Consider the following 26785-nt stretch of genomic DNA (forward strand, 5'->3'; position numbering starts at 1 on the left):
TTGTATATATTAATTTATCAGGGTTTCACAGTATATCTAGAGGATATGAATATATAAATAGTGATTGAGTGGGACTTAAATGTATATTTTTTTTATGTTTCTTGGGATTTCTTTGAAACAATCTAGCGGATATACGAATATATCTGACAAAAAATAATTGAATGATAAATATTGGTAACTTTTGTATATTACATTGTAATCAAGTTAGTTGATGGAAGTCATCTGTGGAATTCAAACAATTTGGGAAAAGGCTAAACATTTTTCGTGAAGAATGCTTTTTTTATTTGTGGGTAAGTTTAGTAATAATTTACACACATTAAGACCCTCCCGTGATTCCCATTAATATGATACAAAATCTGTTGCACATTGAAGTCTTTACCTCATATGTTGCTCAGTTCTGTACACTGTTTATTTGATGGAAAGAGACTTCTGTTTAACTACTAGCTGTTATAATGAGGTTTAGGCCTCAATATCAAGCTCTGCATTTCAGTATAAGAAAGATGCTTTATCCTGCTAGGCTGTTAAACTGTATATGTTGTTTTTCATATGTTATATGCATAGGATTGTGTTTATTGAGACTGGTCTAAGATCATAGTATATTTGTCAATAGATGGTAAGAAATGGTTCAAACACTGGACTTTATTCTATCTTTTTAAGTTTCTATATCAAGCAAGACCTGTTCAGTTATTGTATAAATGACTAATATAATTTCTGTAACATTAGTATGAAGTGAAAATCTTAATGTTATATAAACTGGTTCAGGTTCTTGAGGAAATAAGGCCCTACTTGGTCGGGGCTGCTGATGGAACTCTTGAGCTGGTGGCTATTGATGAGCCAATAGTAAAGATCAGAATCACAGGCCCCGCTGCTAGTGTCATGACTGTGCGTGTAGCTGTTACACAGAAGTTGTGAGAAAAAATACCTGCCATAGCAGCAGTTCAGCTTTTATGATACTTTATTTCGAAAGAATAGAACTATCATGGCATTCTTGTAATTTTTCATGTACAACAGTAATTGAAATAAAGTGTTACATGTTATGAATAGTTATAATATATGCTGTCAAATGATTCTTTTTATTTTTTATGAAAATCGTCAGTCACACGCTTTTACAATGGATGAGGGTTCTGCTATTGTAATCAAACTATAGATTAATTTATTTGTTATGGTTATCACTAAGTATTAAATCGTATTTTTTGTCTGGACTCCTGTTTTCCATTAACTAGGTTTTCGATCAAACTAATAAGCATGCACAAAATCCCGAATATGGTATCACCATTAACGCATCATGAACGCCTTAGTAAAGGTACGGAGATGGTTGATTTTTCCTATTTTGTTAGAAATGAAAGCTATTTTATCAGTTGCATATCATGTTTTCCAATGCTCCAACCTAATTCTCCTTGATTATTAGAGATTTCGCAGGTCTGGCCAACTTTAGGGAAACTGAAAGTTGAAACAGTTTTGTATTGAATAAAAAGGAAAAATGGTTTCCCCTCTAAAAGGAGTCAATGCATTATAGTAACAATTTTTTATCTCCCCTTTACTTCATTCATCCCCTATTAGTATTTAATCAACCCATCTAATCAACTAACTAACCAATGATATTCTAATCATGTTAATGAATTCTTTATATCCTAACACATTACTTCTATTTTAATCGCGTTTTGATCAGACTACTACTGAGAAATGTTATACTGCATCGTAATTAAGTTACACCTTTTTCCTTCCTATTACTCGATTCTAAAATTAATCCCCATCTACGCACACTAATACGCCTATTTCATAAGTACAACTGTGGGTTTTTATCATTCAGAACAATCTTTTGCATCGCTGTCTTGATACTTGGTTAATGCGAACATTTTCCTCAAAGAACGGTAAGAAGCCTAATTTGGCAATGTACAAACATAATTTACTCGAGATACCCAATTACTACAACGCAATTTTAAACACAATTGCGCAGATTTAAAGCAATAATATAAATTTACCAGTAGTCTCTAAAATAAATCTTGTGTTTCATAACACGGAATAATTGCGCTCATTTCTTGTGGCAAGCCTCACTACACCGTCGAAACTGCAAACTCAGTAATTGACGTCTTTTAAAAAGGTACACAAACTGTAAACAGTATTACTCGATGTTTTTAACTATAATACAACCAAACAGAATGCCACATTCAATCTCCCTCAAATAGCATGCGCTGGGTGTCTTCGAATAATTTGGTTTCTCATACCTGACATGTTACATAAAAAATGCAGTTCTATTCTAACCGCAAGCGAGGTTTTGTAGATATGAATTCCTGGAATGATACTTCGGTTAAAGATTTTAGAACGACAAATATGTGTGAAAAACAAAAACAATTCAAAAAACCAGAGCAAGAACCTGCTATTTTGGGTGCCCTTCATTTTGCCTTGCAGTGTTTTCTATTTAAGAAATGAGGAACAAAATTGTTGAAAAGTTGCAGGCTACCCTCCTAGATTTTGTCGACCAATCACACGCCTGTATATCCGTATTTATACTAATGACAGTAAAGTTTGATCAGTTTATCAGCACCAGCTGTAAATAACCATGGCTGTCTAGGGTGAAATTTACAGTCTAGTATCCCTGCAATGCAGACAACTTCCAAGTAAGATCAAGAAGTATTTAGCATATAAGTAATTGTTCTCGAATGCATTGTCAGATAAGAATGTAATGGGCAATCATCAACCAACCACATACTCAGGGTTGGTTTATCAAATAACGGCAATCGTGAGAACAGATTACATCTACATATTGCATAAAGATGAAAACAAAGGCCAACAAAATGCTTGGAAGGTTGGACTGATCATTCAGAGACTGTTTATTTTTCCTACGCTAATGAATCAATCATCTAGAACCAAAGCAGCCAGTATAACGAATATCCATTTATCTGTAAACAAGACTGTGCCATTATTATAACATAAAAAGTACTATAGTTTGGATATTTTTATCCTCCTACCAAGTACTATCCTAAACTGATTTTATAGTTTTCAAATGCTTGACTTGTTTTTTTCCCTTTCTAGACAAGGCTATAACATCTAGGCTCCTCTGATCCTTCTATCCTGAACTGATTTGATAGTTAAAACACTGGACTCGTTTATTTTTTAAGTTGGTCTGATCTTTCAAAAAAAATTGGATCCCAAATTTATTAACATAAAGACTCACCTCTGCCATTTGAACTGGTATGACCACGAAGAATTTCCAAAGGAACAATAAGGGGATTTTGATTGAGATCAGAATAAACCATTCCATGAAAAACATATGCAGTGCAGTCATCTGAACATGAAGCAAATAATGGATATGTGCGGTGAAAGATGACATTGTTGATATCTTTTGGGTGACACCTGCAACAATAAAATTATTAAACCATTGACCAATACAAAAAATAAACCATAGTTATTTTATGTCCTCTACGCCCTGTTAGTTTAGTTTTTTCAAATAATGAAATTTTGTAGCTATATATATATGAAGTGGCCATGCTAACACAAAGGGAACTCATCATGTTATAATAAATTAAAATTTCAAACGATATCCCAATTAAACAGGAAATTGTAATTTAAACATAATGAATGGGGGAGCTGTTATCATAATATAACATCAACATAATTTGACACATTCACTGGCATAGCTAATTTTCTAATCAGCTACCACAGAAATTGGTAAAGGACATGGAAGGCTTTATAGCCCAATACTATATAATAAGTTGTGCGTTGACAAGCAGAGAACTACTCTGGCACAAAAAAAAGTAACGAGTTTGCATTCCTTCAATTAGCAGACAAAAAAATACTTACTTAAGAATTTTATATGGTTTAGATGAAAGGTCCATGTCAAACCAACACATCTTGCCCTCTTTGCTACCCACAATTAAATTATCACCTGCATGGAATACATACGACAAACAATTATGATGAGTAACATTCTGCATTTTATGAGTAGAAGAGGAAGTGATTACAATATAATTCTATGACAACAATAATCATACCTCCAGGATGAACTGCAATAGACGAGGCTTCACGAAGCCCAGTATCAAGCTTTTTTATGACCTTAGTTTTTAATAAATCATACACACGAACGTTCTTTTTCGTACAAACAAAGAAGATGGAACGGGATGGATGGAAGGTTGACCTAACAGCAAGTCCATGTAATTTGAAAGGAAGTTTTTGCGTAAGCTTCTTGGATAACTGGTGTATCAAAACTGCTTTGGACTCACGTAAAGAAATTGTCAAGGAAAAAACCAACCAACCCCTTAGTTTAATATATTTATATCCCTCTAAATTTCATATAATTCAGTCAGAAAACAATTCAGCTAAAAATTTGGTAATCAAGAACTAGTTTAATACGATTTGTTTTCAGTAAATTCCATAGGTAAAGAAACCACATTCTAAACACAGCCATTAATGATGCATGGCATGCAACAGGAGGAATAACACGACAAATAGCAGCTCAAGGCCAAAAGGTTATGTTTATTCTAATTGAAGTTAAAAGCCAGCCATGCCTAGTGCTGTGTTGAACAAAATAAGATTCCCTTGCCATCAAGATATGTTGCACTAATATTTGTGCAATGAAAGCACGTGCACGTTTATTTGCATACACCCAACAATAACAAAAGTCAATAATATACCAAAAAATATAAAGGAAAAAAATCATAAACAATCATCACCAGAGACATGTAGTGTTGAGCAATAAACCAATGAATAATTAGGTATGCATAAATTGATCAGAAGAAACACTTAAAAAGGATATCTGTTGGCATCACTGTTGAAAAGTAGTCACCTTTCCTGTGCCATTCTACAGCAGTAACTGTCTGCAAAAACAAATCTACAAATGTTTAATTGAACAACTACAGAAATTCAATCAACAAGTGAACCAAGATGGAAATGGAAACAAATGTGAAAACACCTTGAAGTGCCTTAACCTTAAACCCATATGTTTGTCATCTTTAAGCCAGCTTACACTAGGTGCTTTATCACCTGCAAACTCGGGCATGATTAGAAAAAAAAAACAAAACCACGATTCTGGGACATAAAATCTCATAAGCATTGATATAAATAACAAATCAACATTCACCCAAGTGACCAGTTAGGTTTAAACTTTAAGCCGATCCCCCTTCCAATAAAAAGCTCAGTTGGGGTTCATAGGCCAACTTGAGAGTTTGGATCTCTTGGAGCCTTCTATTGAATGTTTAGATCAAAACCAAAGTGACAAAAGCACTGACCAGAGTCATCTGATGCTGTTGAAGAGTCAATCCAGAGAAGCTCCTTAATCTGGTTCTGCAATTCTTCATCCCCCAAACCAGTGTTCAGTAGAAGTACATCTTGTCCCCTAAAACCAAAGATTTACCATTGATTTATTTTCACAATCAAACCATATATAATCATTAAGAATTTTATAGAACAAAAGGTATATGACTCTTAATAGCCGATAAAATCAGACTTACGCAGAAACAGCTAGAATATGCATATCAGGCAGAGGATTCCAGGAAACACAGCTGACAGCTTCACCAACTTCCCACCACCTAAGACATCTGCCAGTTTCAACCTCCCAGACACGGACAGTTCCATCACTTGAACCTGAGCAGATAGCAGAAAAGTTAGAGACCCATCTCCATCCTTCCTAAATTGAAACAGCAATATATGTCATCAATATTCATACCTGAAGCCATCCATTGCCCTGAAGCTTCAATGGAAATTGATGTAACAGCATCTTCATGGCCTTTATACTCAATATAGCATGTTATGGGATAAGGCTTAAGCTCCTTTCGACTTGGAAGCTTTGGCTTTAAAGATTCAGGATCAATATTAAGCTAGAACACGGAAAGAAAAGAAAAAGTGAACAAATTATACCAATTATAGTATACACACATTCGCACCAAAAATCAAATCAGTAAACTAGTTCTCTGACAGATATTTCACTCACGCGCTTTTTCAGAACTCGAGGGCACAAGTACAGATCCAAACAACGTTCAAAGGATTCCTTCATAGCATTCTCATATGAAGGGATGCTCCTCATAGACGTAAACCTGACCAAGTAACATTTATTAGCCCGACACTACAGAAAGAAGGGAGTAAAAACGTTTGCCCTGAAACAAAGTACCTTTTTGGAATAAACTTAGGACGGTCTTCCTCAAACATCAATTGATAAGAATTTATCTCCTCTTGAGTTGGAATGTACTCTAAAGGAGGATTATAAGATTCATCATGGCCTACAAAATGAAATTATGTTATCAATCACCAAGGTACACCAAAATCAGAAGCAAAAACAAATATTATCTATTAGTAGATTTTGGCTCTCCAAAAGGTTAATACCAGGTAATTTCTGCTTAGGGGCAGGAATGTAAGCCAAATGATTTGATTTTTCTGTCGAACCAGAATCATCTCCCCACAAAAGATATGGACCATCTTCCTCTTTTGGTTTGTCAAAAGTAATTGTTCCCTTGCGAATTGCTCTAACATATTGTACAACCTGTAGAATCACGGAAGTTTAAAAGTGATAAGAAAAATCAATTTGTTTCCAATGTCCTCCTGAACATCTCCACATTAGTAAACAAAGGAATGGTTACCTTTTTAGCTTCCCACTTTGAAGGAATAAACCTCCTTTTTGGTTCAGGAGCATTAGACAATGGATGCTTGGCATCTTCCCATTTATACCAGTCAACATAATCCTGAATATTATGTAGGAGAGATGAAATTTAGGAAGAAAACTGTGCACACTAATTATATTTAAAATTGTACTCAAAATCCCTAAAAATTAAAATAAGATGGAAACTAAACACATACCGGATAAGGATCAAAGTCAGAATGTGGTGCCTGGTTCTTGAGCAGTCTACGGACAAGTTTGATTTCATCTTTTGTCAGCTCAACTACCTCATCATTGTACTCATCATAGATTTTCCGCCTTCAATGTTTAAGAATGTAGACAGATCAAATATGTTTCTAGAAGGACAGTAACATTAACAAACTATAAAATAATATTCCCCCACAGATGTACGTGCTATACTTATAACAAGAGAAAAGGAAACCAATAAGAAATAATTTCATAATAGGACTCGTGCAAAAACAAGCTATTTTGCCCTTGTAACCCAACCACAAAATACCATGGTCATACTTATCTTGTAATCCATGGCTGATGGAAAAGTTCAAAACCAAGTGGCTAATATATAAAAGATGAAAAAATTAAACCCATAAATTTCAAGTTCTTAGACTATATGTCCTGGTATTTCCATCAGAACATGTAGGATTCTACCAATTTTTCCACTATTAGACTTTGGTAGACATATTTAGTGTGCATTTGGTTGAACCCATTTTGAATAAATGATTGACTATTTTCCCCAGCTTCCTATAATAGTTCTTCACTGTTTATTTATTGAAAATTACCCAATTTACCTTCTTTAATGTATTGTAATCTGTTCTGCTTAGGGGCATAGGGTTTAAAAAATAACAATACTAATTCAAAATTTAGGCCTCAACATAATAGAAAGGATACCAAATGTAACGTCTCAAAGAAAATATTATATACATCGAGGAACATACTCTCTGTGTGTACTGAGTAGATGGATGTAAAGTTGAGTGTTGGTGTTTACAAGCATTATGAGAAGAAAAGAATACAATAATGGAAATTGAAATGCAGGAAATAAGTAGCACAGGAGGAAGGAAACTAACCAACTCTTAGAATCGTCAACTTTTGCAAGAAATGAATCTAACTTGTCTTGCTTTTCCTTTTTCTTGATCTTCTCGCCCTTTATGTCGTATCCAATATGAGGTTCATCCTCATACCACTTCAAAGGTACATCTCCGATAGTGTTTCGAGGAGTCACCTATAAAAGGAACACAAATGGCGTAAGCATAACACAGCTTCTTAGAATGAGGCAAAATCCAATACGTGAGCCTGTTTCAGAAGACAATGACAGTGATCACCTCATCCTCGGAGGAGTCACTCTCAGCTCCTGGCTGATGGAGGTCAGAGCTCTCATTTCCACTGCCTTCACCATTGACAATGTCCTGCAACGATTTCTTCAACTCGTTACTTATGGTAACAAAAGCAACAACGCGGCCTTCTCGCTAAAGATGCCATGTTATTAAGAACAGAAGGCAGTTTACCTCGTCTACAGAAGATTCAGTTCCTTCGGCTTCTAAATCGCCGGACCTACCATTCTCAGGGGAACCTTCTTCGAACTCTGATTCAGCTTGCGAATCCAGGGAGACAGAAGATTCGTCATCATCTGCAGAAGAGTCCTACAAACAGAATACACAAGTACACTTCTAGCATTAGTATATAGTCACAGTTACAAAAAGTTATATGAAGTCAGAATTCCTTGAGAATAGCACCTCGTAGTCAGAGTCAGAATCGGATACTGATGGCGAAGGAACCTTATCAGAAGGCAATGGAGCTTCTTCTTCGTGGACGTCGTTTTTCGGCATCGTCTTCTTCTTCCCCTTCATTTTCAAAGTTAGGGCGCGTTAGGGTTTTGTTTGAGGAGGGAAAGGGTTTTACGAGTCGTTACTCAGTCAGCCGCAATTTGATTTCCCACGCCTTTGCTTTTTTGTTAGGCCCAATCTTCATAAAACTCTGCCTTTAGAAAATAAAATTGTACCCTAAGCAATATAGGAATCATAGTATGATTTTTTTTAAGCAAATCAAATTATATATCTGCACTTTAAAATGTAAAAATATATATATAAATCTTAAATTACATAATTTTGTTGATTTAGTTTTAATTATTTGTTGTAAGGTTTAATGTTAACATCTTAATAACGTTAAGTTTTATGAAATTATATAATTCTTCATTTTTTTCCTTTTTTTTACATTTTTAATGTATATATTTAATATTCTTATTTTATTTTTAAATTATGTTTTAAATTTATAATGAAATATATAAATAGTTTTATCTTATATTCTTATTTTACCTTTAATTATGTTTTAAATAAAACAGTAGATAATTTGTAACATTGATGAAGGGTGCCTTTTACTTCCTTTTTTTTTATGCAATTCTGTTTACTTTTTGTGAGACCCTAAATAATTAGCAGTAATAATTCCCTGTCACATCAAATTAATGCACACCACAATCAATGCTTATTCCATTAAAAACCCATTAGCTTAAACTGATTCATTACTCTGCCGGACACGGAAAACCGCACCACATCATTCCTCTGTATCATTAAAAACGCACTTTGCACCACATGCACGCACATGCACGCACGCCACGTGTCACGCGAGAAGCTTCCAATTCAGAAATGGGAGTGCAGGTGTCAACCTGGGAGACGTTCGTCCGAGAGAACGTGGGTTTAACAAAACTGAGTTTTTGAAAACTCCCTCTCTCACCTGCACCACTCATCTTCTTCCTCAGAACCCAAACCCTTCATCTTCTCCAACTTCTCTCTAGAACCAGTCACCTTCTCTCTACTGTAACTCCTCATTTTCTGGAGACGCGGACGTTAGTTTGAACCGAACAGAATTAGAATCTAAGCTGGTAAGTTCCCTTCTCTAGTAGTTCGTCCATTAGGGTTTCATGCGAAACCATGTTCTCGGTTCATGCATGGACTGTATCTGAGTAATCTCTGATTTTGGTGTTTAGATCAAGTGAAAGGGTTTAGTGAAACTGAGGGTAGAACGCCGTAAGAGACGAACTCAACATTTGCATTAGAACGAACACTGCTGTCCAGGTAAGGGAAGCTTATATATTTAATTTATACTTGTATGATTATATGAAGGCATGATATGGGTTGTCTGTATGAAATATATGTATATGTGCTATTCTGGATCTGCATGAACGAACCCTGTTGTGCTGTTTGAATATGTCTTCTGTTGGTTGAAATGCATGTTGAATTGGATTCGTATGAAAGGTGTATGACTATAGTATAGTTGGATTTATTAATGTAATGAAATCTGTATAGTATGTAAATTAATGTGGATATGAATTTATAAAGTATGAATCGTATGAAAAATGTTAAAGTTAAGAAAGTTGGAAAATCTGGATATGATAAACTCTCCCTATGATAAATTACGTTCGTCAATCGTACGGTCTTATACCGTTCGGTTTTTCCCTGAAAAAGACTTAGAGTAGAATTCTTAAATTTGGGAAGAATTCGGTTTGAGAACGAGCGTCCTTATTTCAATTACTATGTTTGAGCGTTCGGCTCAGCATAAAGTTATCGCACGCCTTAAATTAAACAATACTAAAATAAGTAACGTTCGGTCTTATATCGAACGCTCGTCCTAAATAGCGTTCGGTCTGATACCGAACGTTCGTCCTTAATAGCGTTCGGTCTGATACCGAACGTTCGTCCTTAATAGCGTTCGGTCTGATACCGAACGTTCGTCCTTAATAGCGTTCGGTCTTATATCGAACGTTCGTCCTGAGTAGCGCTCGGTCTTCTACCAAGCGTTCGTCTCAATTGATGCTCGGTCATCTATCTAGCGTTCGTCATAGTCAGTGCTCGGTCACATACTAAGCGCTCGTATTATTGAATAACCACTTGGATAAAATAGCGTTCGTTCAAGTATTTGAATATTCACATTCTTACGTTCGTTCTAATACTAGTATCGGTCTTCCATGTGCAAATTTCTTCAAAGAAAATTTCTAAGTATTATTAACCATCCTTCTTATATTGAATCTGGTTCAAGATCTTTATTATGAAATTTTCTAAGTATCAGTACTCCTTCAAATTGAGTCGTTTCATTTAACTGACCAAACAGATAGTCACGTTCGTCCATCCAGTGCCTTATTTGAACGTTCGTCCTAATCCTTCAAAGGACTGAACGTTCGTCCTTTTATGCTCTTAAAGTTAAAGATGAGAATGATGATAAATGATAATAAATTACAGAGCGAACACTATATTGAGTGATTTTATGATGATGGATTTTGAACGAGCGTTCCAGGGAGAACGTCTCAGATATGTTAAATATTAAATTTGGTAAAGTATGACTGTGGATAAGTTAGAACTCGCTGTTCATCCTGATATTCCGTGATACTCATCTTCATGTAGAGGAGGGTAGTTGTGACATCCCAAAAATACAGTAATAAACCATATAATTGAAAAATCACATTTAATAATAAAACAGTACAGTTTTCCAACTAAAAATAAAAACCAAACGAACGAACGCTCGAGGACGAGCGTCCTTGAGTACAGTTTTACAACAATAAGGACGAACGCGCAAAGACGAACGTCCATACACAGGGGTTATAAATTTAAAACGAACGTACAAGAAATCTTGACCGAACGGTTTACAAAGGGAAAACCGAACGGTCGAAATCTTAAAATGCAAACATAAGGTGGTCGAACGACCACTCTAATAAGCACCAATACAACTGGCCGAGCGTCTCACTGCTCAGTCTTCACTTCGACTTCAACCAAGTTCTCTTCGTTCATCGCCTCTTCTTCCAAACGCTTGTCTCCTTCTGCTCACATCCACATGGATGATCATTGCAATGACAAGACGGACGTACAAAACGAGACAACACAAGGAAAAACGTAAGGGTAAGCTTATGGAATTTAACTCATGCATCAACATACAATTTCAATTAAACAATTCATCATACATGTACATTTCAACGCACGCATAACAGAAAACTCAATACACGACTGATTGTCCGGACTGTATGATTTCCCGTGTAGCTACGACGTTCGCGCACCCGGGTGGTGTGGTAACTGGCATTCTCATCAGTTGCCACCCGAGGTTAGTCCATTCCGTCCAAATTACAGTTATGTGACGGTTTCGCCCAAATTACAGTTATGTGACGAGGACCTCCTCCCATTCCCACGCATGACATACCCCTTCTATGTGAAGATGAGTAGTCACGGAATATCAGGATCGAATCGCCTGCTAAGTCTGGCCACGGTCATACTTTACAAATTCTCATAATTCATCCATGAGTCGTTCCTACCTGAAACGCTCTTTCATATTCATAACTTTCATATCAACTCAGATACTGTTCATCAATCACTATTCATCATACATTCATATTTTTATTTCATCTCATATACTGTTCATCATTCACCATATATCATTCCATAATCATTTTCATCATTCATATACCCTTTTTATCATTAAGAGGGAGACACCAGAAAACGAACGTTCTGTCAACAAGGACGAACGCTGTGAGCAAGACCAAAAGACGCACGTTCGAAGCGCAGTATGAACGGTAGGATTTCAATGACGTACGGGAACACATATTATACTGTTCATTGTACGAACGTTATTACCTTGAGAATCAGTTAGATTAACTGACGCTCGTGAATTTTAAATAAAAGACCGAACGTGGCAAATCTGAAGTTCGGACGTACGCTATTTCAATAAAACCGAATACCTTTTGGAGCGAGCGCTCAGTATAAGGCCGAGCCCCATTTTAGGACGAACGCTCATTTCAAAACGAAGCACTATTAGGACGAACGCTCAGTGTGAGACCGAACAACAATTAGAGCGAACGCTCAGTTCAAAACCGAACATCATTAGGACGAACGTTCAGTATAAGACTGAACCTCAGTTATAGCGAACGCTCAGTATAAGATAATATTTCCCCACAGATGTACGTGCTATACTTATAACAAGAGAAAAGGAAACCAATAAGAAATAATTTCATAATAGGACTCGTGCAAAAACAAGCTATTTTGCCCTTGTAACCCAACCACAAAATACCATGGTCATACTTATCTTGTAATCCATGGCTGATGGAAAAGTTCAAAACCAAGTGGCTAATATATAAAAGATGAAAAAATTAAACCCATAAATTTCAAGTTCTTAGACTATATGTCCTGGTATTTCCATCAGAACATGTAGGATTCTACCAATTTTTCCACTATTAGACTTTGGTAGACATATTTAGTGTGCATTTGGTTGAACCCATTTTGAATAAATGATTGACTATTTTCCCCAGCTTCCTATAATAGTTCTTCACTGTTTATTTATTGAAAATTACCCAATTTACCTTCTTTAATGTATTGTAATCTGTTCTGCTTAGGGGCATAGGGTTTAAAAAATAACAATGCTAATTCAAAATTTAGGCCTCAACATAATAGAAAGGATACCAAATGTAACGTCTCAAAGAAAATATTATATACATCGAGGAACATACTCTCTGTGTGTACTTGGATGTAAAGTTGAGTGTTGGTGTTTATAAGCATTATGAGAAGAAAAGAATACAATAATGGAAATTGAAATGAAGGAAATAAGTAGCACAGGAGGAATGAAACTAACCAACTCTTAGAATCGTCAACGTTTGCAAAAAATGAATCTAACTTGTCTTGCTTTTCCTTTTTCTTGATCTTCTTGCCCTTTATGTCGTATCCAATATGATTCCACTTCAAAGGTACATCTCCGATAGTGTTTCGAGGAGCCACCTATAAAAGGAACACAAATGGCGTAAGCATAACACAGCTTCTTAGAATGAGGCAAAATCCAATACGTGAGCCTGTTTCAGAAGACAATGACAGTGATCACCTCATCCTCGGAGGAGTCACTCTCAGCTCCTGGCTAATGGAGGTCAGAGCTCTCATTTCCACTGCCTTCACCATTGATAATGTCCTGCAACGATTTCTTCAACTCGTTACTTATGGTAACAAAAGCAACAACGCGGCCTTCTCGCTAAAGATGCCATGTTATTAAGAATAGAAGGCAGTTTACCTCGTCTACAGAAGATTCAGTTCCTTCGGCTTCTAAATCGCCGGACCTACCATTCTCAGGGGAACCTTCTTCGAACTCTGATTCAGCTTGCGAATCCAGGGGAGACAGAAGATTCGTCATCATCTGCAGAAGAGTCCTACAAACAGAATACACAAGTACACTTCTAGCATTAGTATATAGTCACAGTTACAAAAAGTTATATGAAGTCATAATTCCTTGAGAATAGCACCTCGTAGTCAGAGTCAGAATCGGATACTGATGGCGAAGGAACCTTATCAGAAGGCAATGGAGCTTCTTCTTCGTGGACGTCGTTTTTCGGCATCGTCTTCTTCTTCCCCTTCATTTTCAAAGTTAGGGCGCGTTAGGGTTTTGTTTGAGGAGGGAAAGGGTTTTACGAGTCGTTACTCAGTCAGCCGCAATTTGATTTCCCACGCCTTTGCTTTTTTGTTAGGCCCAATCTTCATAAAACTCTGCCTTTAGAAAATAAAATTGTACCCTAAGCAATATAGGAATCATAGTATGATTTTTTTTAAGCAAATCAAATTATATATCTGCACTTTAAAATGTAAAAAAATATATATAAATCTTAAATTACATAATTTTGTTGATTTAGTTTTAATTATTTGTTGTAAGGTTTAATGTTAACATCTTAATAACGTTAAGTTTTATGAAATTATATAATTCTTCATTTTTTCCTTTTTTTTTACATTTTTAATGTATATATTTAATATTCTTATTTTATTTTTAAATTATGTTTTAAATTTATAATGAAATATATAAATAGTTTTATCTTATATTCTTATTTTACCTTTAATTATGTTTTAAATAAAACAGTAGATAATTTTTAACATTGATGAAGGGTGCCTTTTACTTCCTTTTTTTTATGTAATTCTGTTTACTTTTATTTTTGAAGTAATTGATTTTTAAATTAAATAAATACTCGTGATAAAAAAATTATTTACACCACAAAAAAACAAAAAACAACTCACTCTTTTTTATCAAAAATATTTATAATTCAATAATATTTGTATTTGAATCATTATTATAATAATAATTCTTTTATTATAAAAAATAGACACGTACACATGTATTTCTAATCTATAAAAGACATACATGTTTAATATTTTTGTTAAACTTCTAATTACAATTTAAAATAAAAAATATATATCTAAATAGTAAAAAGTGGTTACCTTTTTTAATAATGTAACTACAATTATTAATTTATTTTCATATATATATTGAGATAGAAATAAGAAAAACAAAGACAGACTTAGTTATCTCGTATTTATTTATTTATTTCGTTTTTTATTTTATTATTTCATTTTTATAATTATTTTTTATTTAATAAATTATTAATGATCAACTTAATTTAAAGTATTAATTATTTTTAATACTAAGATTTCATTTTTAATTTTAACCTTTTATGGTTTTTAATTACTTTATCCATAATAAAATTAAATTTAGAAAAAAATATATTTTAGTTTTATGTCTTAAAAATAGTATTTAAAAAAAACATTATAGATATATTGGGAATATAAATTATTTATACTATCATATAGAGAACTGTCATGTAATAATTTTTTTTTGCAAAAACAATGTCAATAAAAAAGTTGTATTTATCATTTTTATATTTAATTATTATATAAATATTTTTATTGTTGAATATTTCTCATATTTTTATTATGTAAAAATTAAAATAATGTTGTATAATACAAAAAATTAACATAAATCATATATATATATATATATATATATATATATACAAATAATTTTGTATAAGTGTGTAAATATTTTAATTAAATAAGTCTAACCATATATATTGTTTGTTTGTTAATGTATTGATTAAACAAATTATAGTAAACATAAAAAAATACACTGTGCTTTTTATCCAATAGTTAGATGAATATGATGAAACACATTAAAAAACTCATTTCATGCATTCGTTAAACTATTATAACAAAATTATTATATAAATTTGAAAACATAATTGATTAAACGAACAAAGTAAGTTTAGCAATACATTTTATATAAATAAGTCTTTTACACATTTAGGACAACTTTAATCATATATATTAAAAAAATATTTTGACACACAAATTAAACAAATATATTACATAGACAAACAATATAAAAACTTACAAATTAAAATAAAACAAGGATTTAAAATTATAAATCATCCATAAGCAAGTTTATTATTATATTAAATAATATTTTAACAACATTTATTATCAATATTAAATATTAAGAATTCAAGTATTTAAAATAGTTTGGAGAGCCTATCATAATAATATTTAAAATATATTATTTTTTGTCTGAATAAGTATATTAATTTATTCAGTTCATTAACTATTTCCTTTTGTTTTTCATTTCATTTGTGTAATTTATAAAAGTTATTTCATAAGTGTTTATGGTTTGTTATCATCGCTCAAAATAAAAGTTTGTAAATATATTTGATCTAAGGTTAAACTTATAATATTGTATAATATTAATTTAGTTACGTTATTTTATATTATTTATATTAGTATATTAATTTATATATGTATGGAGTTTTTTTAAGCTTTAGGCGGCCTTCGCCCAATTATCTTTTATTTTTAAAAAATTAATATATAAATAAAATAATCCTTTTTTTTAACTTTAATGTATTTAGTCCCTTCAAGTATATTTATAAAAGAAAATTTTGTCAACCCAACTATAATACACACATATATATATATATATATATATAATATCAAATAGTTTTAAATTAATATAAATTTGTATAAAAACAATTAAAAATAAATGGGCTGAATTAAAATTACTAAAGAAGTAACAAAACCTGGATTATATATTTCATACGTACGTTATTGCTTAAAGTTTTAATTAATTAATCAAAGAAAAATATTATTTTATTTAATTCTATATAATAAAATAATCCTTTTTTTTAACTTTAATGTATTTAGTCCCTTCAAGTATATTTATAAAAGAAAATTTTGTCAACCCAACTATAATATATATATATATATATATATATATATATATATATATATATATATAAAATATCAAATAGTTTTAAATTAATATAAATTTGTATAAAAACAATTAAAAATAAATGGGCTGAATTAAAATTACTAAAGAAGTAACAAAACCTGGATTATATATTTCATACGTACGTTGCTTAAAGTTTTAATTAATTAATCAAAGAAAAATATTATTTTATTTAATTCTATATAGAATACTTAATCGGGTTTTGCACCAAACTAGGCATATTTGCCTATAATATTACCAAAATGGGCAAATTCAACCAAATTTACGAAAATGGGGAAGTCGTGGGGGGCTCAAACGACTTCAAATGAAGAAGTCGTGCCCCTCCTGCACGACTTCACACTGTTCATAGCAACAGTGTTGAAGTCGTGCACCCCAAAAACGACTTCAAGACTTTGTAATCGATTACAATGTAATGGTAATCGATTACAGAATGTTGAAATCATGACCACCCTACACGACTTCAAATTTGTATGCCACCAAAAGCACTGGTAATCGATTACAAAACATGTGTAATCGATTACCAGGTTGTTTTGGTGCAAGGCAGAAGCGGACGCTCGTCCAGGCAGAAGAGGACGCTCGTCCACCCAGGCAGAAGAGGACGCTCGTCCAGCCAGGCAGAGAGAACGCTCGTCCAGAAAGCTAAGAGGACGTTCGTCCATCTAGCTAAGAGGACGCTCGTCGAGATGCGCTAAGTGGACGCTCGGCAGGAGAAGTGGACGCTCGTCCATTTTCAGTGAACGCTCGTCCACATACAGATCGTCCGCGCTCGGACGCAACAAAGGGGCGCAGGGCGCGCGATTTTTTCAGAAAGTTTCAACACTCTGTAATGGATTACAAAATCAATGTAATCGATTACAGGATCCAGAAGTCGTTTTTGGGATGCACGACTTCAACAATGTACCTATGAACAGTGTGAAGTCGTGCAGGGGGGCACGACTTCTTCTTTTGAAGTCGTTTTGGCCCCCCACGACTTCACTTTCGGTCAAATTTTGCCTATTTTGGTAATAAAGAAGGCATATTTGCCTACTTTGGTGCAAAAGCCATACTTAATCAAAGCAGGTGCATTGCGTGACACTATCAAGTGACTTACATATCCCTTCCTAACCCATTGAAGGAGGTTCAGTCTCAAAGATTTCAAGAAAGAGATTCCTAAAACCCTAATCTTCCAAAACCCTACCATCTCTCATGGCGTCGTCGTTAATTCGCCTCCGCCGAACCCTCAGAGCACTATCCGGCGTCACCCAGTCCGTTTCCGCCACGCATGCGCCATCGTTTTCCGCCCCTATCAGGTGCGCCGTTTCATGGAATTGCCACTCTCTGAAGGGGGTGGTTCAGTCCCGTTCTTTCAGATCATCTTCAACTTCTCTCCTCTCTGTTAGATCCTCGCAGAGCAACATCCCCGAAGAGATAGGTCCCGATACCATTCTCTTCGAGGGCTGCGACTACAACCACTGGCTCTTCGTCATGGACTTCCCCAGGGACAACAAACCCCCTCCCGAAGAAATGGTTCGTGTTTACGAGGAAACTTGTGCCAAAGGCCTCAACATCAGGTTTCTCCCGTCATGTCTTGTACCACTCTTCCTATCACAATGTTTTGATTATTGTCCTCGTCCTCATAGTCCTGAAACAGGTTATATTGTGAAAAAATATCGAGGAGGGCCAGTAACACACTCTATTATTAACCTAAATTTATTGATAACCACGAAATCATGAGTGAAGTTCGTTGATTAAAAATTAGAAGCCCCATGACATGCTGTGGTTTTTAATTCATTTTTAGTTGAGAGCGTGTTGGATACTGTGTGGATCTGTTCGTAGTGGTCTTTACTTAAATATGTGTTTTTTTAGTGTGGAAGAAGCGAAGCAGAAGATATATGCGTGCAGCACAACAACTTACACAGGCTTTCAGGCAGTCATGACCGAAGAAGAGTCTAAAAAATTTGAAGGTATTTGTTCCCGTTTCCCACTCTCGAATTCCATCTTACTGTCGAGAAGATAGAATTTTATGTTTGATTTGTTGCATCTGAACAGGTCTTCCTGGAGTCATCTTTGTGCTACCCGATTCCTATATTGATCCAGTGAACAAGCAGTACGGGGGTATGATTCTTTTTTTTCTTTTCAGAAGATCTCTCCATGCTTAAGAAGTTGATTGGATGTCTTCATTTCTTGTTCAATTTCAGTATTAGTTGTATCATGTGACTTCAATAGTTTGCTACCCTTTTTGATTGCAACGCATGTTTTCGTGGTTGATAAATAGGAGATCAGTACATTAATGGAACCATTATCCCCCGACCTCCACCAGTACAGTATGGGAGAAATCAGGGAAGACGAGACCGGAATAGGAGTCCTGGTCAGTACAACCGACAAGAGAATCCAGTGACAAGCTCCCAAGGGAATCCCTCTTACGGTGCTCAGGAGTCCATGCCAAGGGATGGAAGAAACTATGCGCCTCCACAAAATTATCCACCCCCACAGAACTATGGTCAAGCATCACCACAGCAGTATCCGCCTCGACAGAACTATGGCCAAGCATCACAAAACTATCCACCCCAACAGAACTTTGGCTAAGCATCACAAAACTATCCACCCCAACAGAACTTTGGCCAAGCATCACAAAACTATCCATCCCAACAGAACTTTGGCCCAACATCACAAAGTTATCCACCCTAACAGAATTATGGCCAAGCATCTCAGAATTATTCACCAGAACAGAAATATGGTCAGACATCACAGAACTATCCTCCCCAACAAAGTTATGACCAAGCATCTCAGAATTATCCACCACAACAGAAATATGGCCAGACATCACAAAACTATCCTCCCTAACAAAATCATGGCCAAGCATCACCCAATTTACCCCCACAACAGAACTATGGTCAGTCATCACCTGATTTTCCATCCCAACAGAACTATAGTCAGGGGTTGCAAAATTATCCACCCCAACAGAACTATGATTTGGCATCGCAAAATTATACCCCCAACTGACCTTTGATCAAGCACCGCAGAATTATCCACAATATGCTCAGCAGGAGGGCTTTGGACCTCCAGGAGGACAAGGGGAAAGGAGTTATATGCCATAGCAGAACATTGGACGATCGGGACAAGGAGAAAGAAGAGATCCTGTGCCTAGGCATGGTACTTCAGATGTCAGGGGTGACACTTTTGTACCGTCATATACGATGAATTTCAAGCCAACATACATGGAGGAATTTGAACAGGCTAAGCAGGAAACTCATCTTGCCAAAGAACGGACAGGGTCTCAACATCCACCTTCTGGCCCAGACAATTTTACCGGACATGTATTCTACTGACCCAAAATTGAGTATATTCAAGTTTTTGTTTATTGGTCAAATTAGTCAGAATAGAGATAAAAATTGATGCTAATATTTAGTTCAAAAAATTTTCTTGCGGGAAACTGTATTCATTGAGGCTAGATCTTACGTATTCTTTTCTGTTGGAAAAATTATCAACTTTGTCTCGATCAATACTAAAGGTGACTTGTTTTTGTATTTTTCTTTTTTCTTTTCTGCAGGGAAGATATTGAGAGTAGTCTGAGGCATGTGGGCGGCTTGTATTAAAGTACTAATCACATTCTAAGTTGATTTGCATGTCCTTTCCCTTTGGTGGAATATTGATTCATTGAGCTGTGGGTGTGTATCGATTAATTTAGTTCATGCACTGTTGTGACAAAGTTGAATGTGGTATGTAAGTTAGTATTGGCTACCTTGTTTTTTTGAACATGGTTGAACTGTGAATTTCACGTGGTGCTTTGCTCTCTTACTCCTCTTTCCGTTCTCGTTGTGACGAATGGAACAAAAAATAATTGTGAATTTGCTGTTTCATGTGGCAAATTGGTCAGTTTCTGTTTCGGATGTGTAGGGCTGTGCTATTCCAGACCTCCCAATTCCTCTGCGCTCTTGTCTCGGTGGCTGATACTCCCTCCAAGTCTTGGCTCTCCTTTCAATCCTGGGGGCGGAGACCTGCAAAAGACTCTCCGATGCCAAAGTCAGTTTCAGAGCTATGGCTCCTCTTAAGGACAGCAATAAATGTGCATTCAATGTAACCTGTCTACCACTCACCATGGACCTGTATTTATAGTTTTCGCTATGAGCTTGGGATTAGTGAAAGGTTAATCACGGCCCAAAATAGCCCAATAGCTTCTAATTTCTACTTACCCCCAAACCAGATCGATTTACCCACACCATAGTGATTAGCGACTGGGTCGGTCCATGAGATACGGGCGTCTGCCCACGTGATATGGGCGCCCTCCTTACCCTATTCGATCCTTCACATTTGCCTAAGAGATAATCTCCCAAGCGTCTAACATCGGGAATGGCGGACGGTCGTTTGTTTAGTCCCCTGCGTGGTATGTGCATGGATACGGGCGGACGTCCATCTACCTGGGCGCCCCGCCCGGCACTCTCTGGTACAAATCAGACGCGTCTCTCGCCATTTTCTTGAAGAACACTATGAGTGTAGAGAGTGCGGGGTTACCTTGTAGTGATAGAACTCCATGTGAGTTCTTCAAAGTTCTTCTCACAGACAGAGGTTCCACCCAGTGGGCGTCCTTCCGTACGGCGCCCGCCCCACGTCCACTACCTGGCATCTACCTGGGCGTCCTTCCGTACGGCGTCCGGCCCTACCCGGCGCTACCTGGTACATAAGCCCCCCAAGCCCTAGTCCACGTAGTGGACGTAGTGTTTTGAGTGTGGCTGGCGTTGGGCTGTGCCGTTCCCGGGATTGGGCTGGATCTAGTGGGCTTTTGCATTTTGATTTTAGGCGGGAAAACACGTGGCATGTCCCCATTGATGGAAGGCGAAACATCGCCAAATCTGGAGCGTTCGGTCTCACACCAACGCTCGTCCAAAAGGGTGTTCGGCTTATACTGAACGCTCGTCCTAATGGTGCTCTGTTTTGAACTGAGCGTTCGTCCTAAATGAGACTCGGTCTCATACCGAGCGTTCGCTCTAAATGGTGTTCGGCCTTATTCTGAACGCTCGCTCAAATGAGGCTCGGTCTTATGCTGAGCGTTCGTCCTGAATGACGCTCGGTATTATTTTGTGCGCTCGTACTCTTCTCCTGCAAAGTAGCGTCCGTCCAATTAACAGTACCTTACTCGACCATTCCGGAATGTAACTGTTTCTCTGTCGTTCGTACTCTGATACGAACGAGCGTCTTTTGTGTCTCATTTACAGCGTTCGTCCTCGGTCTTTGATGACAGAACGTTCGGTCTTGGTGGTTTTCTTATGAATGGTGAAAATGATTATGTATTAATGAATAGTACATGATGAACAGTAAATGATGAACACAGAACTAACCTTCTCTATGTTTTCTTCATTTAGTTCAAGACCAGTTTCTTCATCAGCTATAGGTCCAACCGCCACTATTTCAGGGATCTTCTCCATCAATCGACGCTCAATGCCCAATTTCATTGTTGTAACAGAGCTTGGACACGAACCACATGCTCCCTGTAGCTTCAACCCCAACAGAACTATAGTCAGGGGTTGCAAAATTATCCACCCCAACAGAACTATGATCTGGCATCGGAAAATTATACCCCCAACTGACCTTTGATCAAGCACCGCAGAATTATCCACAATATGCTCAGCAGCAGGGCTTTGGACCTCCAGGAGGACAAGGGGAAAGGAGTTATATGCCACAGCAGAACATTGGACGACCGGGACAAGGAGAAAGAAGAGATCCTGTGCCTAGGCATGGTACTTCAGATGTCAGGGGTGACACTTTTCCGGTGTTGAAAAGGATATCTGTTGGCATCACTGTTGAAAAGTAGTCACCTTTCCGGTGCCATTCTACAGCAGTAACTGATGGAATCTTACTTGACTTAGTCTTTCTTTTGTATTTTTACCTTTCCTAGCTTAACTCTTAAGGAGCATGGGTTATTATAAATATCCAACTCCTCTCTTGTAAAAGGACTTTTGAGATTAATGAGAATTAGGATTTCTGAAATAGAAACTATTCTCTCTTGCAAGTCAGGCTAGAGAGTCCAAAGACTTCCTCTAGCCACCTTCCAAGCACCCTTTCTATTTTTCATTTTCCATTTCCATGGTGCTCCATATTTCTCTCTCTTCCACGCTGCACCACATATCAGTCGCCACATATTCGGCTCCTTGAGCACGCGTCAGTGCTTACTTTCCCACACAGATGTGCATCATCAGAAGAATACTCCTTCGCTCAAGCCTTTTCTCACGTCTCCACCGTCAAAATCAGGTTATATTTCTCACTGATTTACCATTATAGTCTCAGATCTTCATTCCTTCTCATCAGTTCATCTTTTCCACCGATCATCTTCCCCAAACCTAGAGTTTCCTCCTCATTTTCCACTTTCCTTCAAATTCAAACGATCAAAACCATTGTTCTACTGTTTAAACTGTTTTCCACCGATTGATTTTCGATTTCTACCGTTTAATCGGTCCAAATCCAGTTTCCCCTCTTTTCTAGGGTTTCATTGTGTTCATTTTCCATATCCTTCGAGTCAGCTATTTTAGAGCTTCGTTTTCATCATTCCGCTGCATCGTTCATCGTCGGAGAAGCTTCGAGGAGGTCCGGTTCGTGTTCGCGCATCTTCAATCGATCTCTTCTCGGCGTTTGTCCATCAAGTGGTATCAGAGCTCAGGTTCGAGCACGCTTCAGAGGTAAGTATCTCGGTTCGTCTCTGTTCTGAGTTTTCTTCCATTATTGAGTTGTTTCGATTCTTCAGTTCTTGCGTTTGATTCGCGTCTCTGTTTTTGTTTCTAGTTATGTATCTGTTTGATTTTGACTCTGAGTATTTTGTGTTGTTTCTTTTCATTTCTGAGGTGTTCATTATTTGCCTTCATTGTCTTGAGTGTTCTGATTTGTTCTGTGCCTGGAGTCATTACTTTGAGTCTTAGTTCATTTTAATTCGGTGAATCTTCTTTGTTTGAGTCTTTTAATTTCTAAATCCATTTCTGTTTTGTCTATGTCATGTTACATTGTTTTAGTTGTCAATTAAATTCGAGTTTAACTAGCTGATGTTTGTGTTTTGTGATTCATTTGAGTTGCCTGCACTGAGTAAGTTCTGTTCACCATATATAAGCTATGACAATTAGATAAATGAGCTTGGTGGCAGATTTCAGTGGTAGAGATAATGAATCTCATGTTTTTGAATCTGTTTAATGATAGCTTTTGCTTGGTTTCTGCCTAATCAATAACAAGTGCATACCAAGTGAGCAATGAAAGGCTCAGCCTAGCTCGGTTGCACATTGATTAATCAACAGATTTGTGATTTGGCCAGCTACACCGAACTGGTTTTTCTTTGAAGAGTCTGTGAGTCATTCATACTTGGTTTTAAATTCTTTGCCAAGTTCTGATTCAAATATTTTTTCCAGTATTGTCTTCGTTTCATTGGCATCTATTGAGGTATATGAATCTGCAGAATTGCATTAAAACTGTTTACAACAGTGATTGAACTTAGTTTGAACTTCTGAGTTTGTGATCCATAATGTGCATTCACTGTTTTCACTTTGTTATCAATTCTGCAATTGAGAATAAATTTTTGGTCACTCAAGGAAGCCTAAACCAGTGATATTGAAATTATAATTGTGGCTGAGAGTGATTAACCTCTTGTTTTTCCTTTAGATTTTTTTTTGAGTAGAACCATGTTCACTTTCCTTTGGCAAAAGTCTGATTAAGTTGCAAAACTGATTAGGTGATCTGTTGTGAATTGTGACTAAAAATAGCAAGTGCTAAAGTGTTATCCAACTCAGATTTGGCTATCAAATTGAAAAAAAAAATAGCAAAGAGAATTGGTTTCAGTAAACTATTTCTGCCAAAATCAAATCAGATATAACTTTCTTTAGTCATAACTGGTTCAACTTAAGTCCTTTTTATTGTTTTTAAAATCTGTTCTAGTTCTATTCCATAGGTTCTATTTGTTGTGCTTACTTTGATCAAAAGCTTTGTTTCTTGCTTGTCTTGGTTGATAACTCTGGTTTTGTCTCAGTGCACGTGTAAACTCTGATCTGCTGTTCTGTAATTGAGCTTTTGTTTGCTTTCATAATCTGATCTTGAGTCAGTTTCTCTGCTGTGTTGTCCTTATTTGTGGCTGTTCTGTTCTGGTTTCTGATTTTGACCTTAGCCTAGCCATTCTTGATTGAGAAGCTTGTTACACTCTGGTTTCTGGAATTTGAAAGAAGGTTTGTGTGCTTGGTAGCATTTTAGGTGGTGGTGGTCTGGAATACTCTCCAGTTGTGTACTGCCAAGGGAGAATTTCCCTTCCAAACCTTTCCATTTTGAGTGCTTTAAGCTTTAAGAGAGACTGATTTTTGTGAGTTTTGTGTGGCTGCATCTAAGAGCCAAATTTCTTGTTGAGAGTGTGTTCTTGTTTAAGTGCTGAAATAACTTCTGAACTTGCAATGTGCTGACCATTTAGTTGTGCAGATTTTGTTCTGATTAACACTGTTCAAAAGCAGTTTGCACATGTGGGAAGTCTAACACAAGAATACCTACAGTGGAGAAAAAGGAGCTTTGCTACCTTCATAAACTACACCAAGTTGAATAGGGAGTTTTTTTTTATTCTGTTGTGTAGTTTCGTGCTATATTGGTGCCTGATTAGAAATAGTTAACCATATTGGATTGAATATTCTGCTTGGATATCATATGGTTTAACTGTTCCTGAAAATTGAATTTGGTTTAGCAAGTTTGGACATTCATACATTAAGTGATAGTGCTGGTCTAGTATTATTGTTGGCTTAGCAGATTTAACGTAGGCAAACTATTTCTTTGATTCAATTCTGGCTCATAAATTGGATGTTGTAATTGTTGTTTGGAAGCTGCAATAATCCTTTAAGGGTTCAAAAACACCAATGCAGGGAGAAAGTTAAATTAGGGATGGGATTTGTTTTCTGTGTTGATAATAATCCAATATGAACTGTGCTGTTATAAATACTAATTCTTTTGTTTCTCTGGGATCTTGGTGTATAGATAAACTGCAGCATTGAGTGGGATTTGGGAGTGCAGACCAGAACCTTCACTGATAGCACCTCAACAGAGTTTAGCTTAAGCAACCAGAAGCAGAAGCAATTCACGTGGGAGTGTTAAACTGAAGGGAGTTTCTTTCATCTTAAATTACTTCTGTTGTGGTTGAACTGTTCCTGTTATAGCCTGTATTGCTTAGCATTATTTGGAAGTTGATCTGGTATGGTAATTTTTGTACACTAGGATTAGCCAATCTGAATCTGACTCTGAATTGGAATTGATTCTGCATTGCATTGGATTGGTCAGGTTTTGATTAGTCTGGATGGTTGTTTAATCAGCTTTGATTTACACCTATTTGCATCTGGTTTAATATCCATTTCCATTTGTGCCTTGCTGAAATTTGGTGTGAAATTTTAGTGTGCAGAGCTGATCTGTTTGGTAGTTTAGTTGGAATTACATATTTGACATTGATTTGCATTGTGTTCTCTGCTGAACTAGTTGTGAATTTTCTGTGTAGTTTGGGAAAAGCCATACTGATTGTACTGTAGCAGACTGTAAATTGTGCACTGAATCCTATAAGTTGACACCATTATTTGAGCAACAACAAAATCTCAGTGGAAAGCTTGTACAGCCAAGAGAAAGGGAAGTTCTTACTGCCCTATATCCTCTTTTGCAATTTGTTTTAACTAAGTGTATACTCACAACAGTTTTGTGCATTTGTGATTATAGGATAAACCAGAAGCTAGAAAAGGGGACAAAGCTGGCCGAACCAGCAACAGGAGGAGTGTACATCTTTTTGGCACAAGGACTTGGCATCAAAGGTGGACTGTAGCTGAACCAGTACCTGACCGTGGCAGTGTACATGTTTTGTAATTTTTTGTCCCATTTGATGTGTAATAGGCTGATAGGCTAGCTTTCTTTTAGTTTCAGTTTTGTGTGTAAAAGGGCCTTTTATAAAGTCCAAGTCTTTGGAAGAGTCCTTGGTGCTCTTTCAAACTCTTTTCTTGACTATTTTGATTTTCTTTAACATAGCTAGACAGGTGAATGTGTCTTGTTAGCCAAAGCTACAAGCTTCACCATAGGAGTAGACTTTAATATTGATTTGATTTGTGTTTCTCGTAGGGGTCATTAGAGTCCGCTGGTTTCTTTAGTGTTTTTGTTTCTTTGATTTTTATGTTCACG

General features: G+C 36.2%; 2 protein-coding genes and 2 long non-coding RNA genes across 8 annotated transcripts; 2 read left to right on the forward strand and 2 right to left on the reverse strand.

Annotated features, from left to right (window-relative positions):
• Positions 1-1992: 1992 nt before the first annotated feature.
• LOC148191257 (ribosome biogenesis protein BOP1 homolog) lies at positions 1993-8591 on the reverse strand. Of its 3 annotated transcripts, XR_015782953.1 has the most exons (19): positions 8335-8590; positions 8107-8241; positions 7924-8007; positions 7669-7823; positions 6787-6904; positions 6570-6671; positions 6316-6472; positions 6104-6212; positions 5927-6029; positions 5663-5813; positions 5448-5580; positions 5226-5332; positions 4910-4980; positions 4754-4814; positions 3993-4220; positions 3802-3886; positions 3176-3354; positions 2375-2596; positions 1993-2291 (listed from the first exon to the last, which is right to left on the reverse strand). XR_015782953.1 is itself a non-coding variant. In XM_088101908.1 (18 exons), exons 1-18 carry the CDS (start codon positions 8446-8448, stop codon positions 2511-2513), a joined length of 2148 nt encoding a protein of 715 aa, XP_087958034.1. In that variant the 5' UTR covers positions 8449-8591; the 3' UTR covers positions 1993-2510. The 3 variants fall into 3 exon arrangements, 2 of the variants coding, with proteins under 2 accessions (XP_087958034.1, XP_087958033.1); XM_088101908.1 differs by having other exon boundaries at positions 1993-2596; positions 6817-6904; positions 8335-8591; XM_088101907.1 differs by having other exon boundaries at positions 1993-2596.
• A 2456-nt stretch (positions 8592-11047) lies between these two features.
• Positions 11048-22876, reverse strand: LOC148191258 (uncharacterized). 3 transcript variants are annotated; one of them, XR_015783002.1, is made up of 5 exons: positions 13857-14175; positions 13628-13763; positions 13445-13528; positions 13202-13344; positions 11048-11405 (listed from the first exon to the last, which is right to left on the reverse strand). It is a non-coding gene; the product is annotated as an uncharacterized LOC148191258 (long non-coding RNA). The 3 variants fall into 3 exon arrangements; XR_015783001.1 differs by lacking the exon at positions 11048-11405 and adding an exon at positions 21967-22876 and having other exon boundaries at positions 13039-13344; positions 13857-14101; XR_015783000.1 differs by lacking the exon at positions 11048-11405 and having other exon boundaries at positions 13039-13344.
• LOC148191259 (multiple organellar RNA editing factor 1, mitochondrial-like) lies at positions 17723-20430 on the forward strand. Its single transcript, XM_088102183.1, has 4 exons — positions 17723-18201; positions 18497-18594; positions 18680-18745; positions 18906-20430. The coding sequence occupies exons 1-4, from the start codon at positions 17837-17839 to the stop codon at positions 19214-19216; spliced, it is 840 nt and encodes a 279-aa protein (XP_087958309.1). The 5' UTR covers positions 17723-17836; the 3' UTR covers positions 19217-20430.
• Positions 22877-22882: 6 nt separating the features above from the next.
• On the forward strand, positions 22883-26579 carry LOC148191260 (uncharacterized). The gene is made up of 2 exons (XR_015782999.1): positions 22883-23301; positions 25610-26579. It is a non-coding gene; the product is annotated as an uncharacterized LOC148191260 (long non-coding RNA).
• Positions 26580-26785: the final 206 nt, after the last annotated feature.

Source organism: Vigna umbellata, chromosome 11 (assembly GCF_029865625.1).
Source record: "Vigna umbellata cultivar VRB3 chromosome 11, Vumbellata_1.0, whole genome shotgun sequence".
Classification (NCBI taxonomy): domain Eukaryota; kingdom Viridiplantae; phylum Streptophyta; class Magnoliopsida; order Fabales; family Fabaceae; genus Vigna; species Vigna umbellata.